This window comes from Acomys minous, assembly GCF_964271855.1.
Source record: "Acomys minous genome assembly, chromosome: 19".
Lineage (NCBI taxonomy): Eukaryota > Metazoa > Chordata > Mammalia > Rodentia > Muridae > Acomys > Acomys minous.
Window position 1 is genome coordinate 41,487,294 of NC_140499.1, and position 25,936 is coordinate 41,513,229.

The 25,936-nt window shown below is 42.5% G+C and overlaps 2 protein-coding genes across 6 annotated transcripts in view; one reads left to right on the forward strand and one right to left on the reverse strand.

Moving 5' to 3' along the window:
• VEPH1 (ventricular zone expressed PH domain containing 1) overlaps positions 1-25,936 on the reverse strand; it is a 221,601-nt gene that overhangs the window by 159,176 nt on the left and 36,489 nt on the right. For all 5 annotated transcript variants that reach the window (XM_084768525.1, XM_084768527.1, XM_084768524.1 and 2 more), the window contains exon 5: positions 2,398-2,564. In XM_084768525.1, coding sequence (XP_084624651.1) covers positions 2,398-2,564 — 167 coding nt within the window. The remainder of the gene's footprint in view (positions 1-2,397; positions 2,565-25,936) is intronic.
• Positions 9,019-14,931, forward strand: PTX3 (pentraxin 3). Its single transcript, XM_084768523.1, has 3 exons — positions 9,019-9,313; positions 9,832-10,233; positions 13,715-14,931. The coding sequence occupies exons 1-3, from the start codon at positions 9,184-9,186 to the stop codon at positions 14,326-14,328; spliced, it is 1,146 nt and encodes a 381-aa protein (XP_084624649.1). The 5' UTR covers positions 9,019-9,183; the 3' UTR covers positions 14,329-14,931.

Genomic DNA, 25,936 nt, shown 5'->3' on the forward strand with positions numbered 1-25,936 from the left:
ACTGCCCTCACCCTCCCCCCCACTCCCACCCCTCACTGCAGCTCCCTGGACATTCTCTGGGGTCGCTGGTGATTCCAGATTGCCAAATCCAGGGTCAGTCCCCATTTTAAATCTCCTTATTTCTCTAGATCATGACTCTCTTGAGTCATGTTTCCCTCTTTAGAGACTATACCACAACTCTTCCTTGGTTTACTAAGGTTTCTACTTCTTTTCTCATTCATTCATTCATTCATTCATTCATTCAATAATCTCAATCCAACCACATTGGTGTGTATATATGCACATGAGTGTTCCTGTTCATGTATGTGCACACACATGTGTGGAGATCGGAGGTCAACCTCAGATGTTGTTCTTTAGGATTGGTCCACCCTCTCTGTTGAGACAGGCTCCACACGGGGATCTGAGACTTGACAATTGAGCTAAGCTGACTGGCCAGTGAGCCTCAAGGGCTTTTTGGTCTCCACCTCTCTGGTGCTAGCACTAAAATCATATACGACTATACCTGGCTTATTATGTGGGTTCTGGGGATTGAACCTAGGTCCTCGTGGTTATTCAGTGAGCATTTTACCTGCTGAGCTGTCTCTTTGTTTTTTATTGAACTCCTATTATCTTCCCAGTATGAAGTTAGGGAGTAGCTATGAATATGTAGACATAAGTCCTATGGTCCTTAAGGAGTTTATAGTAAACTAGAAGAGGCAGACACATAATGATGGTGATGATGATGATGATGATGATGTTACCGATAATTGTTTATTATTATTGTTGTTGTTGTGTTATTATTATTATTATTATTATTATTATTATTATTATTATTATTATTATTATAAGGACAAGAGTGAAGATGCACATAGGCAGCAGACCCCTGCCAATCCTCTGACTCTGTCCTTTAGTTTGTGATCCCTGAGATAGTAACAGCTTATGGTCTGCACCTGACATACTGAACAAGGATCTCTGAGGGTGTCGCTGAGGTATAGGCCAGCTTCCTGGCCTTCCGTCCTGGGGCATCAGGCTATACTTAGTGTTCAGGACTCCTGACCATGCTCCTCTTCCTGGAGGCCCATTGTCCCTCTCCTCCTCCAGCAGACTGTATTTTTAAGGCTCTAACCTGGATGCTACTGCCATTAGAGGACTTCACTCTACCATCTTCCCCCAAGGCAGAATCCATAACCCTGCAAAATCTATGTCTACTATTCCTTTCTCATAGAATCTGATTTCTATCTGAGAAACATACACACACACACACACACACACACACACACACACACACACAGAGAGAGAGAGAGAGAGAGAGAGAGAGAGAGAGAGAGAGAGAGAGAGAGAGAGAACTATTTAATTTTTATTATTTGAGCCCATTGTCCTAGCCCCATGTAATTTTTGTTTGTTTGCTTGTTTACTTATCATCACATTATCTATAAATTCCTTTCCCCATTGAAACCACTGTGGTTTGTTAATTACAAGCATCCTAATTGTTCGTATGGTACTTGGATATAAAAATGACAACTGGTTTGTTATCTAGAAAGTGACCCTTTGCTCGCACTTTGGGTACATTTACTCACAAATTAACTCATGTCAATCTTTCTCTTGGCCCTGCTTGAGAGAATATAGATTCTTAGAACTGTGCCTGCAGATTAAATTGAATTGATGTTGCCCTGCAACGGCTGCAGATTCACACTTGTGGCTTTTTATCACTGTCACCATGATGGTTAATTCTGTGTCCATTTGACTGGATCATAGGGTGCCCAGACATTTGTTAAACGTTTCAGGGTGTCTGTGAAAATATTCCTGTACGTGAATAGCATTTGAATGAGTAGACTGAGTAAAGGATGGGCATCAGGCAGCCTGTTGAGGACTCAAATAAAGGGAAAAGAAAAGGAAGAGAGAATTCACATTCCATGTGATGTCTTATACTAGAGTATTGCCCTCAGACTGAGACTTATACCATTTTGAGAATTTATTTTTTTATTTTTTCCCAGCATTTTTTATATGAACTAGAACTGTACCCTTGGCCTTTTCTGAGTCTCTAGGACAGATGACAACATTTATAGTTGTATGAACCAATTTTTCTCTCCCTCTCCCTCTCCCCTCCCCTCTCTCTCATACACACACACACACACACACACACACCTCATGTACATAACACAGCCTCATGTATACACACATATCCTCATGTACACACACACTCTCTCTCATGTACACACACCCCCCTCATGTACACACACACACATACATGCATGTACACACACACAGACACCCCTCATACAAACATATGAAGCTTTCACTTCTATATGTCTGTGCAGGGAAATACTAAGCACACAATCATGCTCAAATTATCCAGAGCCATATCTGGCTGTGTGGGCCATCACAGAGAGTGCGTATAGCGCATGGTGCACTTTTTACCTCCGTGTCTTTTCTCTTTGTTGCTACATGCAGGAGCCTTAGTAGATGGTACTGTTCTGTCTGCTCCAACTGAGACATCAAGGCCAGGAGTTTCGCCAGGTGTCTGTTGATCGGTTGAGGCTGCTTTTCATACACAGCAGGTAACACCCTTAGCAGCATGGCATTTCCTATTGGGGAAACAATAAAAGGAGCAGCAGTGGCTTTATCAATCTCAAAGCAATAGAAGTAACATTATCGTCAGTGTAATAATCTTTGCACTTAAGTGGTACAGCCAACAGCCACATGTTCTGCTAAAAGTAACAGTATCTCATTCTGAAGAAACTCGTCACTAAAGCACCATTCCAACTGATTTAAAAGGGGGTGGCGGACTTAGTGATACAATCAGCATTATTATGTAGTGAAGTTTTTCCTGAGTAATGCTCCACTGGGCTAGAGGCACACTTGACAGTAACCAGACCGCGCCCCCGAGGAGACAGTTCCGATAAAGAATTCCCGATGGGAAGCAACACTTGGAAGATGTTGAAATGAAAAGTGAGCAGTGTTATAAGCATGAACCTAAATGAAACTGAAGCGAAGAAAAAAAAAAAAACACCGAGGAATGTGCTCACATTCCTGAGGGGCGGGAGGCAGGGTTAGACACATGGAAACTGCGCCTTATTTTTATGAATAGTTTGAAAGGTAGTGATGCAAATTTAAATCCTCAATTTCTGCACTATCTCAAGGAGGATTTACACTCAGCTTGTTTGTCACATGTGATTTGCCTCAAAGATGTGCGTGACAACTGGATTTAAAATGGCAAAGCCTGAAGAAAAAAAAATTTCATAAGCTTGGGATTTATCTGCAACGTGTGAGGAATGGCTGCTTATGGCTCTGTGGTATGGCGTGTTCACCTGAGAGGCCTGTCAAACACTCACTTAAGTGCCCTAGAGGATTTGGTCTCTAGAGGTTTCTTGAAGAAAACTGTCTGGATTTTATTTACGGTTTTTGTTGTGACAGTGGTGATGGGGGTGAACCTGGGACCTTAAGCATGCCAGCCGAGCACTCGTGAAATTGCCACACTCGCCCCAACACAGTTTGTGGCTTACTGCTATGTTAAAGTTAGCTTTATTCACAGAAAGAATCAAACAAGCGCACAAACTATACACTTCATTAAGTGGTGGGGACATGCTAATGCAAATTTTAAAAAAAAACCACACATTCAATTGTAAGTGTTTAGGAAAGGAAGCTTGAATTTCTAGAATGTTAGTGTTAATGTTCAGTTAAAATGTACAGACAATGTATCTGGATAAAAAAAAAGCATTGAGATTTGCTTTTCATAGGATAGTCTAAATGTGTCTTAGCAATATAACTACAGAATAAAAGATCTTGGAAATACATTGTGTGTGTGTGTGTTTTTTTTTTTTTTTAAGAATTTGTAAGAGCCAGGTGTAGTGACGCATATCTGTAGCCTCAGTACTTGGGAGGTTGAGACAGGAGGATGGCCACAAGTTTGAGCCCATTTTGGCCAACATAATGAGTTCAAGACAAGTGTGGGCTACATAGCAGGACCTTGTCTCAAACTGAACCTAACAACTTAAACATGAGTATGTTTATCTTGGGACAGAGGGATGACTCAGCATTTAAGAGCATTGGCTGCTCTTCCAGAGGCCTAGCGTTTGAATGCCAGCATCCGTGTGGCACACGGCTATCCATAACTCCAGATACAGAGGATCCAATGCCAGAGTGAACCTGGCATTCACTCACACCCCAAACACCAGCACACAGAAAATAATAAAATAAAAAAAAATTTTAAAAGACACTGTTCCCATCACTATTTTCAACAAATTAATAATTTAATACCAAACTATTTATTTTGCTTGGCTTCTCTTTGTTTTATATATAGCTTCTTAAATCAGGGGAATTTTAATTTGGGACATAATCGAGCACATTAGGTCATTGAACGTAGCTGTGTGTGCACACTGGTCAGCTGATGGGAAAAGCCACACTGAATGGGAGTGTAGCTAGAGTCTGGCACAGGAAACTACTGCATGACTTTTCAGTACTATCTCCAACAAAGGCCCTGAGCGCTTTGAAGGGGAAATCCCCAGATTAGTAATTTTAAAACTGACTTCAATTTCAGTAGAGACTGATGAAGAAATTTGGATGTAGAATTCCTGTAAAAATTCCATTCCTAAGTTCATATATACAGTTTTACTACTGAATGCTTCAAACCCACAGGCAAGCATAAGAAATGACAAGAACAGTAATGTGTCCATCATCCAGCTTTACCCAAACTTTGCCTTGTACCTAGGTGTTTCCTGACCATGTTTTATTCCTCTTCAGAGGCAGCCATCTCTCTGAAGTCAGTATTTCTCATTGTTCTGGATGCTTTTGTATCATAATTACACATGTACATTAATAAACAGCTTATAGTTGTTTGACTGCTTTCTACTCTCTCTCTTTTTTTAACTTTTTATTGATTCTTTGTGAATTTCACATTATGCACCCCAATCTTGCTCATCTCCCCGTTCTCTCAATCTGTTCTTTACTCATGAAACTCCCCCCCAAAACACCACACATACACATACACACATGTACACACACACATGTACATACATGCAAAAGACAAAGCATAGAAAACATCTCATCATGTGTGTCACAGTACGTCACACAGTATATCCCTCTGTGCACACGTCTTCCCTTGCAAATGTTCATTGCAATGAGTTATTGGTCTGGTTCAAGATCTTTGGCTTCTGTGACACCATAAATCCTCACTGGGACTTCTCCTGGTTATCCTGTCGTTTCCCTGTGTCATGGAGCGCCTGCAGCTTTGGGTCAGCAGGACTGGCCCTTTCATGATTCCCAACCATTTGCAGATGATATTGATTTTGGAGTGGGCCACCAGAGAGCCCTGATTGTGGGCCTGGGTGGCAGCTGATCTGGTCAGTGCGCCAACTCTCCCTGATCTGCACCACCATGAGGGCTAGCTCCACTGTGTGGCCCAGGGGAGGTGCAGGGCCTGCTCTCCCAAATGCTACAGCCAGTAAGGGGGCAGGGCTAGCTCTCCCGCGATCATGCCTTTAGGGACAGCGCTCCAGACTACTGTAGGTAGTGAGGGTGGAGGGGTGGAGGAGTGGAGGGCACCTCCCCTACATCCATGCAACTTCATGGCAGACAGAGGTGCGGCCTGCTCTCCCTCATTCTTTCCATTGGGGCTGGCCCATCCTTGCCTGCTCAACCAAGGACCAGGACTACTGTGCCTCCCAGGCGAGGTGCAGGGCCAACTCTCCTGAGTACTGCAGCTGTGGAGAGGCAGGACCAGCTCTCCTATTGCTGCTGGTGGCAAGGGGCAAGGGGAGCTTGCTTTATAATTTAACATGAATAGATTCGTTATATACAGAACCCATTGCACACTAGTTTGCTCCATCCATCTTTATGTTGGTTTCCATTCGAGTTGACTCCTTATGTTTATTCCTCCTGCTTGTTCTTCTACCCAGGGCCACCATCTTGCTGATGTGCTCCATGGCTGGAAGACATGATTTTCTATAGCTTCCATAAGAAACCATCAGAAAAGGCCTGAAGTCACTCAGATTGTTATCTTCTGTTTTCAGAAGCCTGGGCACGAATGCCACTGTGTTCAAACCAAGGGGTAGGCAAGTCTGCAAGGGTCCTATCAGAGACTCCAGAAAGAGCCTTTTCTTTGGCTCTTCTAGCTTCTGGAGTCTGGTGTGTATTTGCTGGTTTGTGGACCTTTCCATCACCTTCAAAGCTAGAAACACGATGACTATGTGGTTGTGCCTCTTTCTGTCATCACCATTTGTCATCTGACTCCATCTTATGCCTCTCTCTCTCTCTCTCTCACTTTCTTTCTTTTAAAGTATTGTATCTATTGTAAGTGTGAATGTGTGTATGTGACACAAATACGTGTGTCATGACACGTGTGTGGAAGTTGGAGGAGACGGTCAGGCATTGATCTTCTCCCTCCACTGTGCATTCCAAGGACTGAACTCAAGACCTCAGCCTTGCACTGAAAGCTTCTATCCAATGACACATCTCATTCTCGTATCCTCTAGGACTTTTAGGAACCCTGTGATTGCAGAGTCAACCTGAATGGTCTAGTGTTATCTCCTTACTTTGTGTAGTAACTTTAGTTCTTTCTCAAATGCAGTGGCGTAGGGCGTGTTCACAGGGTACAAGGATCAGCACATGGACATCTTTGGGGGCCCATTTTCAGCCTGCCAGCAAGCATTTAAACACTCACACTGACACCAGCTGTCAGCAGCGTGAGCTCTTTGCTGCTCACATCCTTCTGATGCTTTGTCTTCTCAGACCCTGCCTTTCCTTAGCTTTTGATAATTTGATGGGGTATAAGATTGTATCTCAGTTGTTTTAACTTTCACTTTCTTGTTTGCTTATGACACATACATAGGCACACACACACACACACACACACACGCATGCACACACACACATATACTTTTGTAGCAGATCACTTCTTCTCTCGTGATTTGGACATTCATAGGCTTTATACATTTTCTTTTATCTGTCTTATAAATTCATTAGCACTCTCTTTGGTTTTGCCTAGTTTGGCGTTTAATCCATTCCTGATCTTTTAAAAATACTTTTAAAAAAATTCTTTAATTTTTAAAAAAATTATGGGAACCACTTATAGTTCTTTAAAATATTCAGCAGCTTTACCCTTAACATATTGTGTCAGTGTGTGTGTGTGTGTGTGTGTGTGTGTATCTGCGCAGGTGCATGTGTGTGTGTGTGTTCCTGTGGATGCATGTTTATATAGGTACGAGTGCATAGAAAGCCTTTGATGTCAGCTTCTGGTGTGATTACAGGCATCTTCCACCTTGTATTTTTCCCCTTTTTAAGATTATTTAGTTTTGTGTCTCTGTGTGTACCAGCGTAAGTTTTCGCATGTCACAGGTACTTGGAGAAGTGAAAGGACATAGGATTCCCTGGACCCAGAGTACATGGTTGTGAGCCTAGTGATGTGGGGCCTGGGAATGGAATCTTGGTCCTTTGAGAGAGCAGTAAGCATTTTTACACAGCGTTTGTACATTGCTTTTTGAGAGAGGGCCTCTCATTGCCCTGAACTTGCCCAGAAGGCTTAGCTGTCTGGCCAGGGACCCTCTGGCCCTCTCCCCAACACTGTTCTTAGGACCTTGCATCACCACAACAGGCTTTTCAAGGTGAATTCCGGAAATGAAACGTGGTTCCACGTCCTTAAGAGAGAAGCACTTTACTGAGCTCTCTCTCCACAGTGCCCTTTAAACAATGTCTTACTGTCTCATAAAGACTTCTCTTTCTTTTAGGTCTTAAAAACGGTTTCAAACATACTCCATTTTAGCTGCTGTTTTAAATAAGCGAAGCTCTTGAGCATAGCCCTAAGGCTTTTGACTGTCTGCTGATTCTCACTTATAATGTGTGATTCCCTCCCATGTCTAGATATGTTTAACTGTGAGTTCGTTTTTTACCGTGGTGGATGGCATATTGCATGTGTATTCCAGATGTGTGAGGGCATAAGGCCCTAGTTACAAACTCTTAGGGGTCCTGAGTCAAGGCAAGCCATCCACGACTCCTTGTGCAGGGGCAGAAAGAAGAGCTGACCTATGGAAATCTGAAAGGCAGCCTTGTGGGAGGCCTGACTGGAGGTTAGCTACTCCTTGGGATTCCACAGCTGTGACTCATAACTCTCTGCTCCATCTCCTCTGTACTGGGGACTTGTGTCAGCGCAGGAGCTGCCCCTCAGGGCTTGCTTCCCTCTTGATCTTTGACTATTGTATAGTTTTTGTTTGTTTGTTTTTGTTTTGTTTTTGTTTGTTCTTGTTTTTGCTTTATTTGGAGTTCAGTTGAATGTTTTAAAATTTTTTATTTTAAAATCACCACTATTATGATATCAATACTTATCTAGGTACTTTTAACAGGTGGGATTTTCAGCACACATGCGCGCGTGTGCCCACACATGTGTATGCACACATACACATTTAATTTAAAAAATTAAATCTTCACCTCTGAGCTTGACAGAATACATCTACCCAGTGCCTAATTAATTACATATATCAGAGAATACCCAAGCACCTAAGGGCAATATCTTTCTATCCCCCCCCCCACACCCCCACCGTGCACTTTCCTGTTTTATTGGATGTTTACCCAGTTGTGCTGTGTTTATTAGTTGCTACCACAGAGAAGTAAAGACAAATTAGTCAGGATAGATTTGACTTCTAGAATCAGAAGTTCTTCATGTGTTGGGTTTTCTTGGAGTTACAGAATGATTTTTTATAGTTTGGACTTGAGAAAGCATCCAAAAGAAAAGTGAAAAAAAAAAGTTTTCTATAACTTAAGGGATTGAGGAATAATGAAAGCCCACACCAAACGCCAAAATAATACTTTTCCCGCACCTCTGTGTGTCCTCACCACCAATAGTGCTACCAACTCAGGTTACAGCAGATAATCTTGGCGGGTAGGTGCGGGAAGGCAGCAAAGTGTAGTTTCCCTCTTTTTTCCCCTGACTCTCCTCTAATTAATCTGCCCGCAGTGTGGACCTTTGTGGCTTAACATTGTGCAATTTCTTCAGCTCCCTTGCCCTCCCACCCAACCCCCTCCCCCAAATCCAGGGGAACTCCCTCACGCTGTGCCACTGGCATTACTCATGCATCCCGGTTCAGGCTTTGGAGCGTTTATTAAGGGCTTTGCTCCTGCCTCGCTCTATTCTCCGGAGCTCAAACTCGGCTCACCAGAGAGCCTCTCTTCTTTCCCTGCGGCAGGCAGCTGCGAGCAAACTTGGTCCCTCCAGCAATGCATCTCCCGGCGATTCTGCTTTGCGCTCTCTGGTCTGCAGTATTGGCTGAGACCTCCGATGACTATGAGCTCATGTACGTGAATTTGGACAACGAAATAGACAATGGACTTCATCCCACCGAGGACCGTAAGTTCATTTTAACTTTCTTAGCAACGTAACCCACTTTTTGGGGGGAGTGTGTGTGTGTGTGTGTGTGTGTGTGTGTGTGTGTGCGTGCAAATAACATACATGTACTTAGCAGCCAATGAGGCAAGCTAAAAAGTGTGCTTTGTTTTGTAAAAAGTGAGAACTATCTGAGAAAAGCCAGAGGTTTTTAAATTATTTTTGTAACTTATGCTGAGTTAGCCTATTCGAAGTCGCTCCCCTTTGTTTTTAGCCACACAAATGGCAATTCCCCTAGTTAGCTCAACTTGCCCCAGGGGAAAAAATGCTGCTGTGTCATTTTTGAGAAGTTTACACACACACACACAGACACACACACACACACACACACACACACACACACACAGACACACACACACGCTGTTTTCAGAGCTATCCTTAGAAGGAGGTGGGTTCTAGGGACAAGCTGAAAGTTGGGTTCACCAACGGTGCAATCTAAGGCTGGGGCCGGGCTGGTAACGTGTGTGTGTCCTGCGCCCTAGCCACGCCATGCGACTGCCGCCGGGAACACTCTGAATGGGACAAGCTCTTTATCATGCTGGAGAACTCGCAGATGCGGGAGGGAATGCTGCTGCAGGCCACCGATGACGTCCTCCGAGGCGAGCTGCAGCGGCTGCGTGCCGAGCTGGGCCGGCTGGCGGGAGGCATGGCGAGGCCGTGCGTTGCCCGGGTCCCAGCGGACGCCAGGCTGGAGCAAGCGCTGGAGTCGCTGCTGCAGGACAGCCGCGATGCTAGCCGCAGGCTGGCGCGCCTGGAGGACGCGGAGGCTCGGCGGCCCAAGGCGACTGTGCCTGGGCTGGAAGCCGTGCTGGAGGAACTGCGGAGGACGCGCGCCGACCTGAGCGCGGTGCAGAACTGGGCCGCCCGCCACTGGCTGCCCGCAGGTAAGCACCAGGAGCAGAGCCCGCCATTGGCATTGTCTCTAGAGCCACAGTGCTTAGTCACAACAGGCAAGCTTTAGTGGGGACCCTCACACTCAAGAGTTCCAGTACTTTTCATATGGACACCCACAGAGTTCAGACAAACCACGCAAGGCAGGCATGTTGTCTTTTAAAAGCATGTCTCAGTCCGAGGAACCGAAAAGAAAGCGGGGATTTAACCATCAGTCTGGAAGCACTGGTAGGGGTCCGAGGTCCCTGACACCGGATCCGACCAGATATTACAGGAGCTCCTTTGGCAGGTGTTTGACCATGACCTCCTCGCTGTGCCTCCGTTAGGGATTTCCACCTCTTCTAATTTCATCCTGTTGCTCTCTTTAGGCGAGCTCTAGTCACCCCTCCTCCCCGCCCCCCCCCCCCGCCCCCCGCACTGTTTCAGAGTCTGAGCTAACTTCAGCGACTTTACCAGCCCCTCTGCCCGACTCCTCCCCACTCTGCTCCTTCTGAGCTGACTTAAGCCAAATCGAATCTCTTGCAGACTCAGCAGAATTATGCCAGGGCTCCCTCATGCCAGTTAGTTCCACAGTGAAGGCCAAGGGGCGTGGGCTTGCAGCACGTCCTATAAAGTCAGGCGCAGGAGTCCGAGGTTGTCAAAGCCCACACTCCGGTAAAACTCCCCAACTGTTGAGGGCCCCAATGGTACAGGGGGACCCAGTAATATGCTTCTTACGTCAAATTTCTGATGGGGCAATGATGTATTGTTGTAGATTATTCTAGAAAATTAGAGTGTCCTGTGTAGAAAAATGCTGCTGATACTGCTCGTGAGTCTCAGAAGCAACGGCAAACAGTGTCGCCCTATCCCGTGTTTCCAAGGAAGCTTATTGGATGGGGTAGGAGGAAGAAGCTCCAGAGCTCGGACCACTCCCTTACAGAACCCACACCACTACAGCCAATCCTTCCTAAATATGTGAGGACTGTTTGTCAGCGTGGGGGCCATGGCCTTAAATCCTAAGTAGGTCTTCTGAGAGAAAAAGCATAAAGAGAAACCTAAAGTAAACGCTCAATGTGATAATTTTGCGACAAGTTCAAATGCATGAATTTTGTCTTGCAAACCGGATAGAGCTATGTATATATAATATGCCCCCCCACACACACACACAAAGGAAGACTTACTTTAATATGTACCTTTGCCTGCATTAGTTCAAAGAGGGATGTATACGTCCCTAAATTCTAAACTGTTGGTGCTTAATACACCCAATAATACTTTCACCCACAGGCTTTGATTTGTCCTCGCTCGCTCTCCTTGCCAATATGGCTCCCAGGGGGACTCCAAATAATGCCTCCTAAGAACCTGGTTTTCATTTTGCTTGGTCTTTGATAACATAATTACAAAGACCTATTAGTTAAAAGCCATTTCAGGAGAGCGTTTGTGACATTTCAAAGAGGTCTCAAGAGCTTCAATCACTGTTCAGCAAAAGAATTCCAACAACGTCTGCCAATATACCATTTTATGGCATGAACTCAAGTCGCTGTCACAGCCCACAGGGATGCTGGGTCTCCCAGGCATAGTCATGGGCAGCCCTGGAATGCAATCTTCACTGGTTGTCCTTATTTAAACAGGAAGGCAGTTAATTAGATTGTAGTGGATGCCCTCTTGAACAGTTCTCTATTTAAACCTACAGAGGCCAGGAGATTTCAAATGCACACAAACGGAAATCTTTTGTTTCCACAATCATTATTTGATTTAATTGTTGTAGCTAGAGAAAGAAGTCTACCTTGAAAGTGCCTCATTTAAAGTTTTTTTCATGAATGAGTAGATATTTTAAGAGTTCTACTATTATTTGGGGGGCATCACTATTTTATCATGGTTGCTGTTATATTTCAATATTTTCTCCGACTATTACTTAAACACATGGTCTATATTTCTTTGATGATTTCTGCACAGAGTCCAGGTCAGAGCTACTTGCAGGAATTTACCACACTCTTCAGGACATTTGATGCCCACCTGCAAGTTCTACTGATTCACCAGTTAGTCTGTAAATGCTCTGGGAGTTGACTTTTCAAAGTCACCTCATGGCATCTTCTTTGGGTGATTATGAAGTGAACATCTAGCCCACTTTAGTTTTTTTTTTTTTTTTCAGATCTATCATTTAGCAGAGCCCATCTCATCTGGTCAAGGCTTTGGCACTTCCTTGGTCTTCACTTTGGCAACTCTGCTTCTGATGAGCAGAAGTGGCATAGATGAGTCCCTCAAAGTCTTCTGAATGTTCTCAGCAGAAACACAATCTCTAACAAAGTCCTTTGGAAGAACTCCCTCTTTTTAAAGCATTTTCTGTAATGGTGTGACTAAGTTTTAAAGCACATCCTTGGCCTCCTCAGATTTGCGTGTTGTATACTTGTAACTCACAGACTTGCAGGAAGAGAGGCAGTATGATGTGTTGGCCTCTGCCAAACAGACCCACCAAACTGAAACCTGAGTTCTGACATTTATCAACTGGAGAAACATAGGTTATTTTTGCCTCAGTTTTCTTACCCATAAAACGGGACTGGGAAGACTTTAAAAGCAAGTGTGAGGATGTATTAAAATGAGGACCAAGTTGATTATAACACTATCTGGGACAGAGTGGCTAGCTGATAAGCATTAGTCACCATTGCTACAGTTTGCTTCCTGTCAAACTGGTCCTGGTGCTGTACACCAGTAATTTCAGTGCCTTGGAAGTGGAGACAGGAGAGTCAGAAGCTAAAAATTATCCCTAGCTACATGGCCCATCGCAGGTCAGCCCAGGCTACATGAGGACTGTTTCAAACAGACAATAATAACAGTAAAATAAGGTAGTATTCTATAATAGCCAATAATAATAGTAAAATGAGGCACAGCAGCATTCTATAATAGCCAATAATAATAGTAAAATGAGGCACAGTAGTATTCTATAAATGCTGCAAAGCTAGCAATATCCAAGATCATGTGGTATATGAAAACGCACTCCCACTATCATGAAAGATTGTTTTAAAAGACATGCTCATAATGGCTACCTGGAATGAACTAGGCTCACTGAATTTTGTAGATTTATTGTTTTAAGATTGAGGCAAAGGGAAGAAGGAAATAAGATGGATTTTTTTTATCCTTGGAAATAACAGAATCCTCTGAAATGAACTCATTGTGATTCAGTATTTTAATGAAAACATAAAAAAGAAAAGCAGATTGAATGGGAGATGCTTATTCAACATGGTTTTTGTTATTTGTTGGTTGGGTTGGCATTTTCCTTCTACTTGCAATCTTCTTTATTCGGTTGCTTCATCGAATAAGCCACACAACTCTTTCTTACTTTTATTCTCTTTACTCTACGGAGACCAAACTGGAGGTCCCGTAAGTCATAACACACCACTGTATATAGTTATCAATTAAAGGTATCATAACTGAATACGAAAATAACTCTGAATGAAACTGAATGTTGCTTTTTTTCTTGTATTCTTTTTGCCACTCTAGGTTGTGAAACATCGATTTTATTCCCGATGCGTTCTAAGAAGATTTTTGGAAGCGTGCATCCCGTGAGGCCAATGAAGCTTGACTCTTTTAGTATTTGTATCTGGGTCAAAGCCACGGATGTATTAAACAAAACCATCCTGTTTTCTTACGGCACAAAGTGGAACCCCTATGAGATCCAGCTCTACCTCAGCTCCCAGTCCCTAGTGTTTGTGGTGGGTGGGAAGGAGAACAAGCTGGCTGCGGACACCGTGGTTTCCCTGGGGAGGTGGACCCACCTGTGTGGCACCTGGAGTTCAGAGCAGGGGAGCATGTCCTTGTGGGCAAACGGGGAGCTGGTGGCTACCGCAGTGGAGATGGCTACAGGTCACTCTGTGCCCGAGGGTGGAATTCTACAGATTGGCCAAGAAAAAAATGGTTGCTGTGTAGGTGGGGGCTTTGATGAAACGTTAGCATTTTCTGGAAGACTCACAGGTTTCAATATTTGGGATCGTGTTCTCAGCGAGGAGGAGATACGGGAGAGTGGAGGAGCCAAGTCGTGCCACATCCGGGGAAACATCGTCGGGTGGGGAGTCACAGAGATTCAGGCTCATGGAGGAGCTCAGTATGTTTCTTAAGCATTGTGAAACTCTACTTGAAGCCAAAGGAGACTCACACTTTAAAATATCTGCCAGTTGGGAAAGTCTAAATACTTCGGTGCGTAATATGAACACTTGAGACTAATGAAGGAGAGACTTGAGATCGTCTTTATTTATCTTGGCAAAATAGTGAATAAACAGTTGAAGGAAAGGCTTGGGAGGAGGCTGGGGACATTATTCCTAAGCCTTATGCAGTGGTGCTTTCAGATTAATGTCTGCCTCTGTCAGATAAACCCTCAAATAACTAACAGGACTGGCCTCTGAACAGAAGGACGATTGTGTTGCTTTTCCTCGGTTAATTTTGTTTTGGCCAGAGACATTTCTATATTGGAAGCATAACAAAAAAAGCTCTGTTGTTCATTGTTCATTCTTCATGGTGTGTACCTTGTGACAAAAGAGATGATGAGAAAAACATATTTATGCCACCAAGTGACTTATTAACAAACATAAATGTAGCTTACGTGTTACAATCCAGTGTTCCACTTGGGAGAAGATAGTTGTGTAACTTATATTGTGAAATGGATTTGTATTAATTTTATTTTTGTAAAAATTCTACTGTAAATAAAACGTTTTATAAAGCTAGCCTGTGTCCCCTAAGGTTAAAAGCTGTTTTGAAGCAAGTCTATACTTTTCCTTTTTTTCATCTAGAGTAGGCAAGTCGTCCTCAGAGACTGCTGTGAGAACGGCAGTAGTTAATATTGTTAGGAGCAAACTCTACTGCCTAAGCTTTGGCATCCCACAGGTTGTAAGGAATAGGGTCTTGGCTAAATGCATCCATCTCTCTGGGCTTTAGGTTTTTGTCAACTAAGGAACCAAGGAAGAAATTATTTGATGAGTCTATGAGCTTGTACCCTTTTCTGCTCTGTTGTGACACAAACAAACAGGTATTATCTGTGTTCTCCAGGTAGGCATGACACATGTAAGCAATGGTTGGGTGCATGTTCTAGCTCTTGACATTGCTACACCAAGGTGTCATCTGCAACATTCATATTCAAGAATCACACAGTCAAGTTATCAGAAAAAAAATTGAAAGAGCTCATAATGTTATAAGTAAGTTAGGGTTTTGTGCATTCATAGGTCTTCTGGGGTGTGTATGGCCTACGGGTATACACATAGTAGGACTATTACAGGAGAGAGCTAAGAATCTGGAAAAGGAGCAAGGCCTATTCCATTTCTTCCTTGCAAGGGAGAGACCAGAGACTGCTGCACATTCAGCAGTGGGTAAGATGCTCCTCCCACCCCACCCCCGCCAAGCTATCTCCACTTGAGGATTCTATGCAAGGGCTTTTAGGACCTTATAGAGCTGCTACGGAAGCACCATAGAACCACAGTAAGCATGTGTCCTCCTAAATACAGAGCTGAACAGCATGGCACATTCCATGGATAAATCTGTAGCTATCTGGCTGAGCCTCCTTAGACACTGATCTCCTTGGTAAAAAGAAAGGAACAGTGTCTTTCAAACACAAAGATTCACAAATCCAGTAAGTTTGGAGGATGTCCAAGGAATTTGTACAGCTCCATTCCACTCTTGAGGTCTATACTCAGCCCTATGAGTCTGTAACAGAATTATCTGCAGCAGCTATGAGCTTATATACACAGGCCAGTCTTCCACTCTTGGGAATTATACAACTCAGCATTTCTGGTACATTGACCCCATGCGAAGTCCCTATCCAGCTAGTCTCTATATGGCTGAATTCTCATCTGGAATAAATATTAGACCCATCATTACAGAGTTAGGCATTCTTTCCGTCTCTTTACATGAGCTTATACAAATTAGATCTGCTTAGACACCTCAGAGCATACGGGCAAAGATAAGCATGAGCTTATTATATGCTGGCAATATTAATTGTACGCTATATTGGTCACTCTAATATATATTTATGCGTGATTAGTACAGTGACATTTTGTGCACAAAAGCAAAGCACAGTTAATTTTTCCTTGTAATGAAAATTTGCCTTTAAGTATTAATTATCTTATAGTTAGAACATTTGAGTAGTAAATATCTATCATGAGATGTCAATGCTGACCAAATTAACTGTGACTGAGGACAATGGAGAAACAAATAGATGAAAATAAAAGCATCATTGGGCTAGGAATGTAGATATTACATCTGCTACCCCAGTAAGTCTGACTGGATATCATTCCAAGGATTTTTGATTGTTCCCTTTTCTCAATTTTACCTCTTTCCTGAAGCTGCAGAATTCTAGTGTTAGTGGTGTACACAGCCATTAAGACATCGGTGTTTCTCAGCATTACTTTGTCAAGTTCAGGTCAGCGATGAACTGTTGCACATGATTTCTGTTGTACGTGTTGTATGTGATTTCTCTGCCTTCCTGCTTTGTTTTGTTTGTTTTTTTGAATGTGGGAAGGGTGGCTAGAATTTCAGCAGCCATGTGACCACATGAAATTCAGAGTAACACTATAGCAGAAGCCCACGTCACTGCATGGCTTTTTGGCTTTTTCCTTAACTTCTTTTATATGAAAGGAAACTACAAGTCCATCTTTTTAATTCATTGTAAAATCTCATCCAGATCTAGTAATTAAAAAAAAAGTTTAAAAAAACAATGTACTTCATTTTTACAAAATACTAAGTGTGCATATGATAATAATATATTTTGCAAATTCTCAGGAAGCTAACTAAAAAAAAACCTACTTACAGAGTTTTAGACTGTAAAGGTATCAGCCAGAAGAAGACATAAACAATATGTTGAACTGAGAGAAAGCATCCCCTTGGCTTAGCACCATGGCATGTAGTTTTATTCACCACGGTGTTATTGCGAGCATTATCACGTGATGGCATAGTAGAAGAATTGTACAAGATGAGTCAGCTCATTAGGATGAAAATGTGTGCATGGCTAATATATAATACTGTCTATATGGTTAATATTATTACTGTTATAAAGCAGGGTGACTATGTTTCCTGGGTTTCCTGGGCCTGATCTGGCTGTATCAAAGTCCTCATGCCCCTGAGCAAACCAGGACAGCTGGCCACGTAGTGTGTATTTATGTATCATTAGTAGGGCACAGTTGATGTTTTCCTTGCCTATCACAGTCAGCAACAATTGCCATTTAACTATTAATTGCTTTATATTTAGGACACTTAAAAGTATCTATCATGGAATGTCAGAGTGTGGGTTTACAGTTTGATACTTAAACACCTTCACATTCATAGGAAGAAGAGTGCTAAAAAATAAGATCTTATCATTGATTTCTATTTAAATTCTTCTCTAATCGTATATTAGGAGGATCTTTGTTTTGGGGAAAAAAAATATACCAAGACTAACTATTTCCAAAATTGTCTTTTAGCCAGTTAAGAAGTAGCGCTCCTATGGGTAAAAGCCATAGCTAAAGCAATTGTGGATACTGATTTGCATTATTCTTGGGCTCTACAAATATGAAGGTATCAGATTATTGATCAATCTGCAGTGTAGAAGAAAGTTTGGAGGGCCCCAGGTCAGAAACCCAGTGCTGCAATCCTGGCATCACCAAGTACTGGCACGCGAACTAGCAGATCCTTGCAACTAATCTCCCCACTTCTTGAATTACAAAACAAAGCTAAATCTCCCCTTAAGTGCAGAGTTATTAAGCAGATACCGTACAACAAAGTATTTTCTGGCTCATCAAATCACTATGGAAATAAGATATTCCTTAAAATATTTCCTCCATGTTATTCCCATGTGCTTAAACATAAATAAGCAATGAAACAAAACTGTAACAAAGGGACGAGCCTCGGGGTTGTTGTGGATGGTGTTTTAAGATCAGACTACGCAAGTTTTCTTTACCTCACAGCTACATCTGCTGGCCAAACAATGAAGGTGCAAACTGGCTGGCACCAGCTCTGAGACAGCCACTCGCAAGTCCTTGCCTCTGGATCGACTCTTTCCCATGCATGTTACATTTAATCTTTTCCTACTCGTGTTAACATTCAGGTTGGGTTTCTGTAACAGGATTTCAATTTAAAGAATGAATCTTTACTCTTTCCACAGTGAAAACTGGTCTACTTGTGATCCTGTGAAGTTAGTAATAGCTTGTTCTGACAAAGGAGCTCTACCAAAAAATAATAACGACAAAGGAGCACTGACTAGCTTCCCTTAAACTAAAACTAAGACAATAGTTGGACGAGATGACTCGGGGCACTAGTATGGAAATGTATGCGCAGCAAACATAGACTAGTATCTGTACGGTTAGTGTTGTGATCTGTGTAAAGCAGGGCCAGTAATGTTCCTCTAATGGTGTGTGAGATTGTAAACGTAGACTATTTTAAATCAATAATTATGTCGTGGATTTTGCATGTGTGAGGGGTACATGTGTGCATGCCTACACCTCTGTGCATGTACAGAGGCGAGAGGAGGGCGTTGCGTGTTCTCTTTTATCACTCTCTGCCTTTTTCCGTTGATAAGGCATAGTCGCTGTATTGTTAACATTTATTACTTTATCCCGTTAAGCCGGCAGCACCAAGCCTCAGACATTGTCTCTCTGTGCTCTCTGCTTCGTATACTGCTGAGGTTACAGGTGTGTGAAAGACCATGGTTGGCTTGTTATACGGGTTCTGAGATCCCAAACCAGGTCCTGTGGTTGTGCAGCAAAGCACTCTTGGTCACTGAGCCATCTTTCCAGCTCCTGTCACGGAAGCTGACTGGCTGAGCATCCCTCTAGGGATATCAGGAAGCTCAGCGAAGGGACATGGTCCTGCCTCCAATCTTTTCATATGAACCTGGGACACTGCAGATATTCAGATGGAGATAGGAAAGATGACACTGGTGACAGGGAGAAGAATCGCCATGGCCAGTGGGCTGAAGAGTGTGTGTAGTGTAGGTGTTTTGTCTACATAGGCCATGTGCGGTACGTAAAGTCGCTGCCGTAATATGTGTGTGTGTGGGCGGGGGGGTTTCAACTTTCTTCATTTTTTCTGAGACAGATCACCATTTACTAGTCTGAATTTTGTCTCACATATGGAAATAAATGAGGTAAATTTGTCATAATTAACTGGACAGTCTTTTCCAGGCTGTTGCCAGCAGCACTGTCAGAAAGGAATTTTGGACTCTTGCTAAGACGACCTTGCATTCTCTCAAAGATTTTCTACTTAGGTTTCAAATCACTGGAGCTCATCTTGTGGCGTGTGCCAAAGGACTGTGTAAAAGGGTCTGTGGACGGAAAGGTGGATTTCTATCTGACCTCTGATTCAGAGAGAGGCAGAGGAGAGGGCAGCGGTGCAGGTTTAATAGTAGGGACAGGCACAGCGTCATAGAGTCACAAGTCAATTGTTTACAGAGGGCTTCCCCGCAGACCCACAAGTCACCACAGGAAGTTGGAGACACTCTCATTTTATAGGCCTTCTGTAACACCGTCAGCTGTGTAGGTCTAAGTTACTGCGACTCATATTCCACTGAGCCCTGGATGCTCTTCTGCTCGCTGATACAAGCAGCATCTCATATCAGAAGGCAGAGAATAAGTCTGCAGGATTTCTCAGGAGCGTAGGCTACCTCTCCTCTGAGATTCTGACATCACGTGACATAAAATTACACATGGAGAAACTAAGTTCATCCCCCAAGGGCATGAAGGATGTTCTTGTTTCAGTTTTTAATCCAAGGTTTTAAGTGCTTTTTTTTTTTTCATTCTTATAACTTTGGTCTAGGTTTATTTTTTGTAGTTATCCCTCGTTAGAATAACGGTCTTACTAATTAGACATTGGGAGGAGTAGAGTTTCACATTTTAAATTTAGGTCTTTATTCTGTCTGAAGTTAATTTATGTATGTTTTGATGTAAACAATTATTTCACCACCGATTACTGAATAGTCTTCTTTGCTGCAAAAATTTCCCAGCACATACTTGATTTTCATGTTGCCTAGGTTTGTTTGGCACGCCCTATTCTGTGGCAGGGCTGTTTCTCTGTTGTTGTAGCACTTTTATGCTGCAGTAATTCCTATGACTTCATAGCCAAGCCCTCCTTCTCAGGAACTCCTTAGGCTATCTAACTCACTTTATCTGAATTGTAAATTTTAAAATCAGTTTGTCATCTTTCATCAAACCTTCCATCGACATTTCCTTAAAATTTAACTAAGTTTATTGAAGATTATGTCTTTGCTACACCAATGTTTTCCACCCATGAAGATGGTATAATACCCCATATGTCTATGCTTAACTTGATTACTTTTAAAAATATTTATAATTTTATTATAAAAAGTTATACATGTGATTTTCTAGGTGTTGTATATAAATAATATTACATGTGATATTTTTTTATTCCCTTATGATTATATAAAGAGTATTATCATTTATTTGGGGTCTCAGGTAGCGAGCGTTTAGAATGTAAGTGTTTATGCTCCCCTTACCTCACCACAATGAGAAGGAAAATTGGAAGGTTTGTTTTGTTTTAATCTTATCAGACACCTTTACTGATAACATGGTCACTCCCTGCTCAGTTCTTACTATGGGGTAATTTGAATAGAAAATCACGTTGTATTCCTGGGACAAATCAAACTGGCTCATTATGAGCTGTACAGAATGGGGTAACAGCAGTTCCTCCCTCTCAAAGTTTATGGAGGAACAATATGAGTCAACAGCTCAGTACCTGAGATCAAGTTGCACTCAGTAAGCATTGTATACTGAGTGGTTTTACTAATGTGTTTATTTGTGGTATGTACATCTATGTCCATGGCAAAGGTGAATGTGTCTTTTCCTTTCTGACAATGCTTTTGTCTGGTATTGGCTTGGGGATATACCAGACTTGCAGAATTAGATGGGACATATACTTCTTTTTAATTTTCTGGAAAATTAAGAAAAGGTTCTAATGATCTATTCAGTGTATTATTTGCTAACATTTCACAGCAAAGCTAAATGAGTTAAGGCTGTATTTTTCTGGTGGCTGGCTTAAAGACACTGGTATAATTGATTTGCTGATATTCAAGTTTGCTCATTCTTAGTGCCCAGACAGCTAACACACTGTACCTATAATAGACCTTTTACAATTCTCCTCTTCATTGTGAGAGTTATAGGATACCAAATAGGTAAGTGGAGTCTAAACAATTTGGCTAAAATTTAAAGATTTAAAGTAAACATTACATATCTACCTAGTAATAAGGAAAAAATTGGAAAATTTGGCTTGGAATTATTTAAACATTTTCCTTTAGGGGTAAATATACAATTCCATTTCATGTGTTTTCTCTCTCTCTCTTTTTTTTAAAGATTTATTTATTTATTATGTATACAGCATTCTGCCTGCATGCCAGAAGAGAGCACCAGATCTCGGTATAGATGGTGAGTCATCATGTGGTTGCTGGAAATCGAACTCATGACCTTTGGAAGAGCAGTCAGTGCTCTTAACCTCTGAGCCATCTCTCCAGCCCATTCATGTGTTTTCTCATAGTTGAATTATAAATATATGTGAGGAATGTGATTTGTAATATATCAGACAATTTTGAGAAATATAATCAATAGTCATTGATTGTGAGCCAAGTCTAAGTGATGGTAGACAGCACTGACACACCAAGGCACTGGGCTTCATGTGGTCAACCTTTGAACTGGTGTTTGGAAGAAAAGGGTGGCACTGTCCAAGAAATGTACAGTCGACAAAGACCTTGGAAGAACTGCAGACACATTGAAATGCAAGAAACATATTTTATAAGTTTTGGCCTGAAAAACATTTAGCTGAGTCACATGGGGAAGGGGGAAACAGTAAATAGTTTAAAGTGCAAGTACTATGTGACACTTAAAAGATAGACTTAAAACCCAGACACAGAAGAAATTGCTGAATATATAAAATAACTTGTGTGTGTACACTTTAAAAAAAAAAGAAAACTTTTGGTAGCAGAAGATGAAATCAGGGGGGCTGGAGAGATGGCTCAGTCATTAAGAGAGTTGCATGCTCTTCCAAAGGTCCTGAGTTCAACCCCCAGCAACTATATGGTGGCTCACAACCACCTGTAATGTGATCTGATACCCTCTTCCCACCTACAGGTGTACATGCAGGCAGAACACTGTATACATAATAATAAATAAATCTTAAAAAAAAAAAAGAAGATGAGATCAGTAGAAATTAAAGGTGTGCTTGTGGGGCTGGATGACTAAAAGGTTGCCTTAAGTTTCTACACAGGAAAAAACACTCACTTAAGTTCTTACAGAGACAAAGCTTAGGCATTATGGTCAGGCATGAACTACACACTGCATAGTGCTGACAAGAAAACCAGAGAGAATTCAAGGGGGCAGGCCACAGGGACACGAGGCCAGAGTGCATCCTGAAAAGTGACTCAGAATTAAGTCCTTTTTGCATGAGTCAGTGAACTAGGAGGGAACCTGCTTGTTATGACTGGAGAAGAAAGCAAGGGTGTAGATACGAGGAGTTGGGGAAGATGTTACTCCATCCTTGAAAGTTCAACCCACCAAAGTTCACACTAAAAGTGAAAGGCCATGGGGAGAGAACATCATAAGAACCAAATACTCCAGCAAGATTCGGGTTTTCCCAAGAAGAAGTGAAGGTCCTGGCACTAAAGGTACTCAGATAAGGGCAGGCTGGAGTGGTGAGTACATCACCACCTTAGCTAGCATCTATTTAACTAGGCTGCAGTGTTATGCCACTGTCTGAACATGCTGATTTACATATGAAAAAAAACCCCAATGTCCAGAAAAAGACAATATTCATGGAGCTGGGGCAACAGAAGAGTAGCTGTGAGGTGAAAAAGCCAGGGTTTAGCTGCTTGGGTACAGAATGGCATGGTGGGCCTTGGTGGCTTCTGTGCAGTCCACAGCAGCCTGCAGATCTTGTGGGATCCATGCTTTCCTATCTCTGCACCCACGTGGTTTGCTGCAGCCCACTGCCATCTATCTCCTTTTCGGAGGTAGCTCATGGTCTCAGCAGTCAGCTAATAAACAGTATCTACCTGCAGTGATAATGGGTCCGGTCAGAAACAGTCAGGTTGCCAGGGTTGGGCCAAACACAGACACTGAGATTGGACAGGGGCTTTGTGTAATTGCTATTCATAATGACGTGATCTGGGTGGTGCGAGGGGCCATGCTGTGGGATGTAAAGCAGTGCACCAGAAGGGTGCTGAGCCATGCTTTTGGGGCCACCACTGAGGCCCGAGTCCTGTCAATGGGAGGTCTGATCCACGCATGGTCCTCCCAGTCATGTGCCAACAATGAGCTGCTTTTCTTCTTCTTCTTCTTCTTCTTCTTCTTCTTCTTCTTCTTCTTCTTCTTCTTCTTCTCCTTCTTCTTCTTCTTCCTCTCCCTCTTCCCTCTTCTTCCTCTTCTTCCTTTTCCTTTTACTCCTCTGCTTCTTTTTTCCTCATTTCCTCCTCCTCTTCCTCCTCCCCTTCTTCCTTCCCCTTTTCTTCTTTCCTCTTTCCCTGTTTCTCACCCTCCTCTTTCTTTTTTTTCCCTTCCTCTTCTTTCTCCATTCTTCTTTGTCCTCACCTTCCTCCTCTTGTCCTCTTTCTCTCCCTTGTTGTCTTTATCCTCTCCTTATATCAAATTACTTACATCAAATTTTTATGTGACTTAAAGTTGTTACTGCCCAGTCCAACAGAATAATAGGATGTCTGTTTTGCACTTCTCATGAGTAATGTTGATCTAGGTAGTACAAGCGCGTTAATACAATGTTTGGCATGAAAGCCGCCTGATTTTATTACTATAGTGTAATTGTAAGTGTTGTTATTGAACAGATGACCACTAACCTTTTTGTGAAAGTAGAAGCCCAGGAAAATGAATATTAGGATACCACAGATCAAAGGAGACAGTCTAACGGTCAGAGGAAATTACCGGCAACGAGGAGAGCCGCACCAAGGAGTTCACCGACACTGCTCACAAGGGAGCATCAGATGAAAATTTGCAGGGGCTTCATAGTCATGTCAGTCCTCAAAGCCAAAACCCTGGACTACACAGCCCAAGCCATTCTTAGGTCAAGTTACGGCTGAATCTATTGCAATTTTCATAGTGCCAGATCAAATAAATCAAATCATTTGTTTATTTCAGATGCTTGAAGTGAATTCAGAGTTTATTTTGTGTTTCAAATATCTCTTTGTCATTGAAATAACATTTCAAGGGCCCCTAAAGCATGAGCTAAGCTCCTGGCAGCCAGAAAGGGAGAATTCATTTTTATATAAACCTGTTGCTCACAAGCCTGCTTTAAAATACCTGGTGTGTCTGTAACTTCTATGAATGTTATTTTTCAAAAAAAAAAATGTTGTCAAGGTGGTAAAAGAAAAAGCATAATTGTTCTCCTGCACCTGCAGCAAAGTTAATCACATGTCAAGTAAAATTAGCAATTTGACCCTGAGGCCAAAGGAAATGAGGAACAAAACTACTGGCAAATATTAATGATGGCAAATCTTTACAGAGGCTGAATGACAATGTCACTGTCCCTGGTGCTCAGACATATCTGAGTGTCTGGCAGACATGGGGCTAACCTGGCCAGGATCCTAGGGTAGCACTGAAGAGTCCCCTCAGGAGTGTCTGATACTTGAGTTTGAGGTGGAGACAAAACCTTTGTCCTTGGCAGGCAATAGGCTTTCTGAGAATGGGGTGGTGGTGGTGGTGGTGGTGGTGGTGGTGGTGGTGGGGTAGGACAGGTGTGTGGGAAGGTGGATGGGACAGGGGTTATTAGTGGACAGTTGATTGCAGATTACAGGAAAGGACAGTGCTTTGTGTTTGTTTCTTTCATACCATTTTTTTTTCTCAGCAGTGGGAATTGAACCTCTTGCCTGGCTCAACTGGTTGAGAGGTCTACTATTTGAGCCACATACCTGGAGAGAGTGTACCCTCTATCTTACTGAAAACATAGTAAAGCAAAGTGGCACCCGAAATAAGCATCCTTCTTTGGGCCCGTCTACCAAAGTGTAACAACAGGAAGAAAGACTACTGCTGTCCTGCCGGAAGCTGCCACATGGAACTCGTGGTCTGAAGCTTCAGGTGAGTAAGCACAGCAAGGCAGAGGCAGGGCCACAGCCAGGGCAGCGTGGAGCCTCCAGATGGACCCTTCTGGGAGCACAGTCATGAGGATGCTGTCACACTGTACCAAGCATGATAGGAAGCCTGGCCAAAAGGACATAGATTGTGTGCTAGCCTGGGATCCTGGGAACAGAGCACAGTCAGGACATCCTTGCAGACTCCAAGAAACCCTGGGGGTAGGAGTGTGGGAGCACTCTGTGAGAAATTGAGCCTGTGTGGTCTGATTACATAAGCCATCTATGGGCAGCATTACCTGCAGACCTCATGCATTTTTATCAGGGAGGACTAAGATTGTCTGGATGCATATCAAGGCCTTGGATATATTATCCTCTGACCTGAAATCTGGTTTTCTAAAAAGCAAAACAGAGTTTCAGATAGGTAAGAAACAAAAACAAACAAACAAACAAAGGCTTATTATATTTGGATTAATTTGAGCTTCTCTTTGATTCTAATGATGTAATAACAAAGTCCTTATAATAAATAGCCCTTGTTTGTTTGTTTGTTTGTGTGGGTGGGTGGTATTTAATGTACTTATAAATCAGCTTCAAGCCATATTTGAGTTAGAGAAGTCATCACATGTCTTCCTGTATTTTTTATCTTTGCTTTATTTTATTTGTTTCTTTGTTTGTTTTTTTGAGACAAG

Coding starts and splice junctions, on each gene's coding strand:
- PTX3 (XM_084768523.1), top strand. CDS start 9,184: ATGCATCTCCCGGCGATTCTGCTTTGCGCTCTCTGGTCTGCAGTATTG. Junction 9,314..9,831: donor ACTTCATCCCACCGAGGACC/GTAAGTTCATTT, acceptor CCTGCGCCCTAG/CCACGCCATGCGACTGCCGC. Junction 10,234..13,714: donor CCGCCACTGGCTGCCCGCAG/GTAAGCACCAGG, acceptor TTGCCACTCTAG/GTTGTGAAACATCGATTTTA.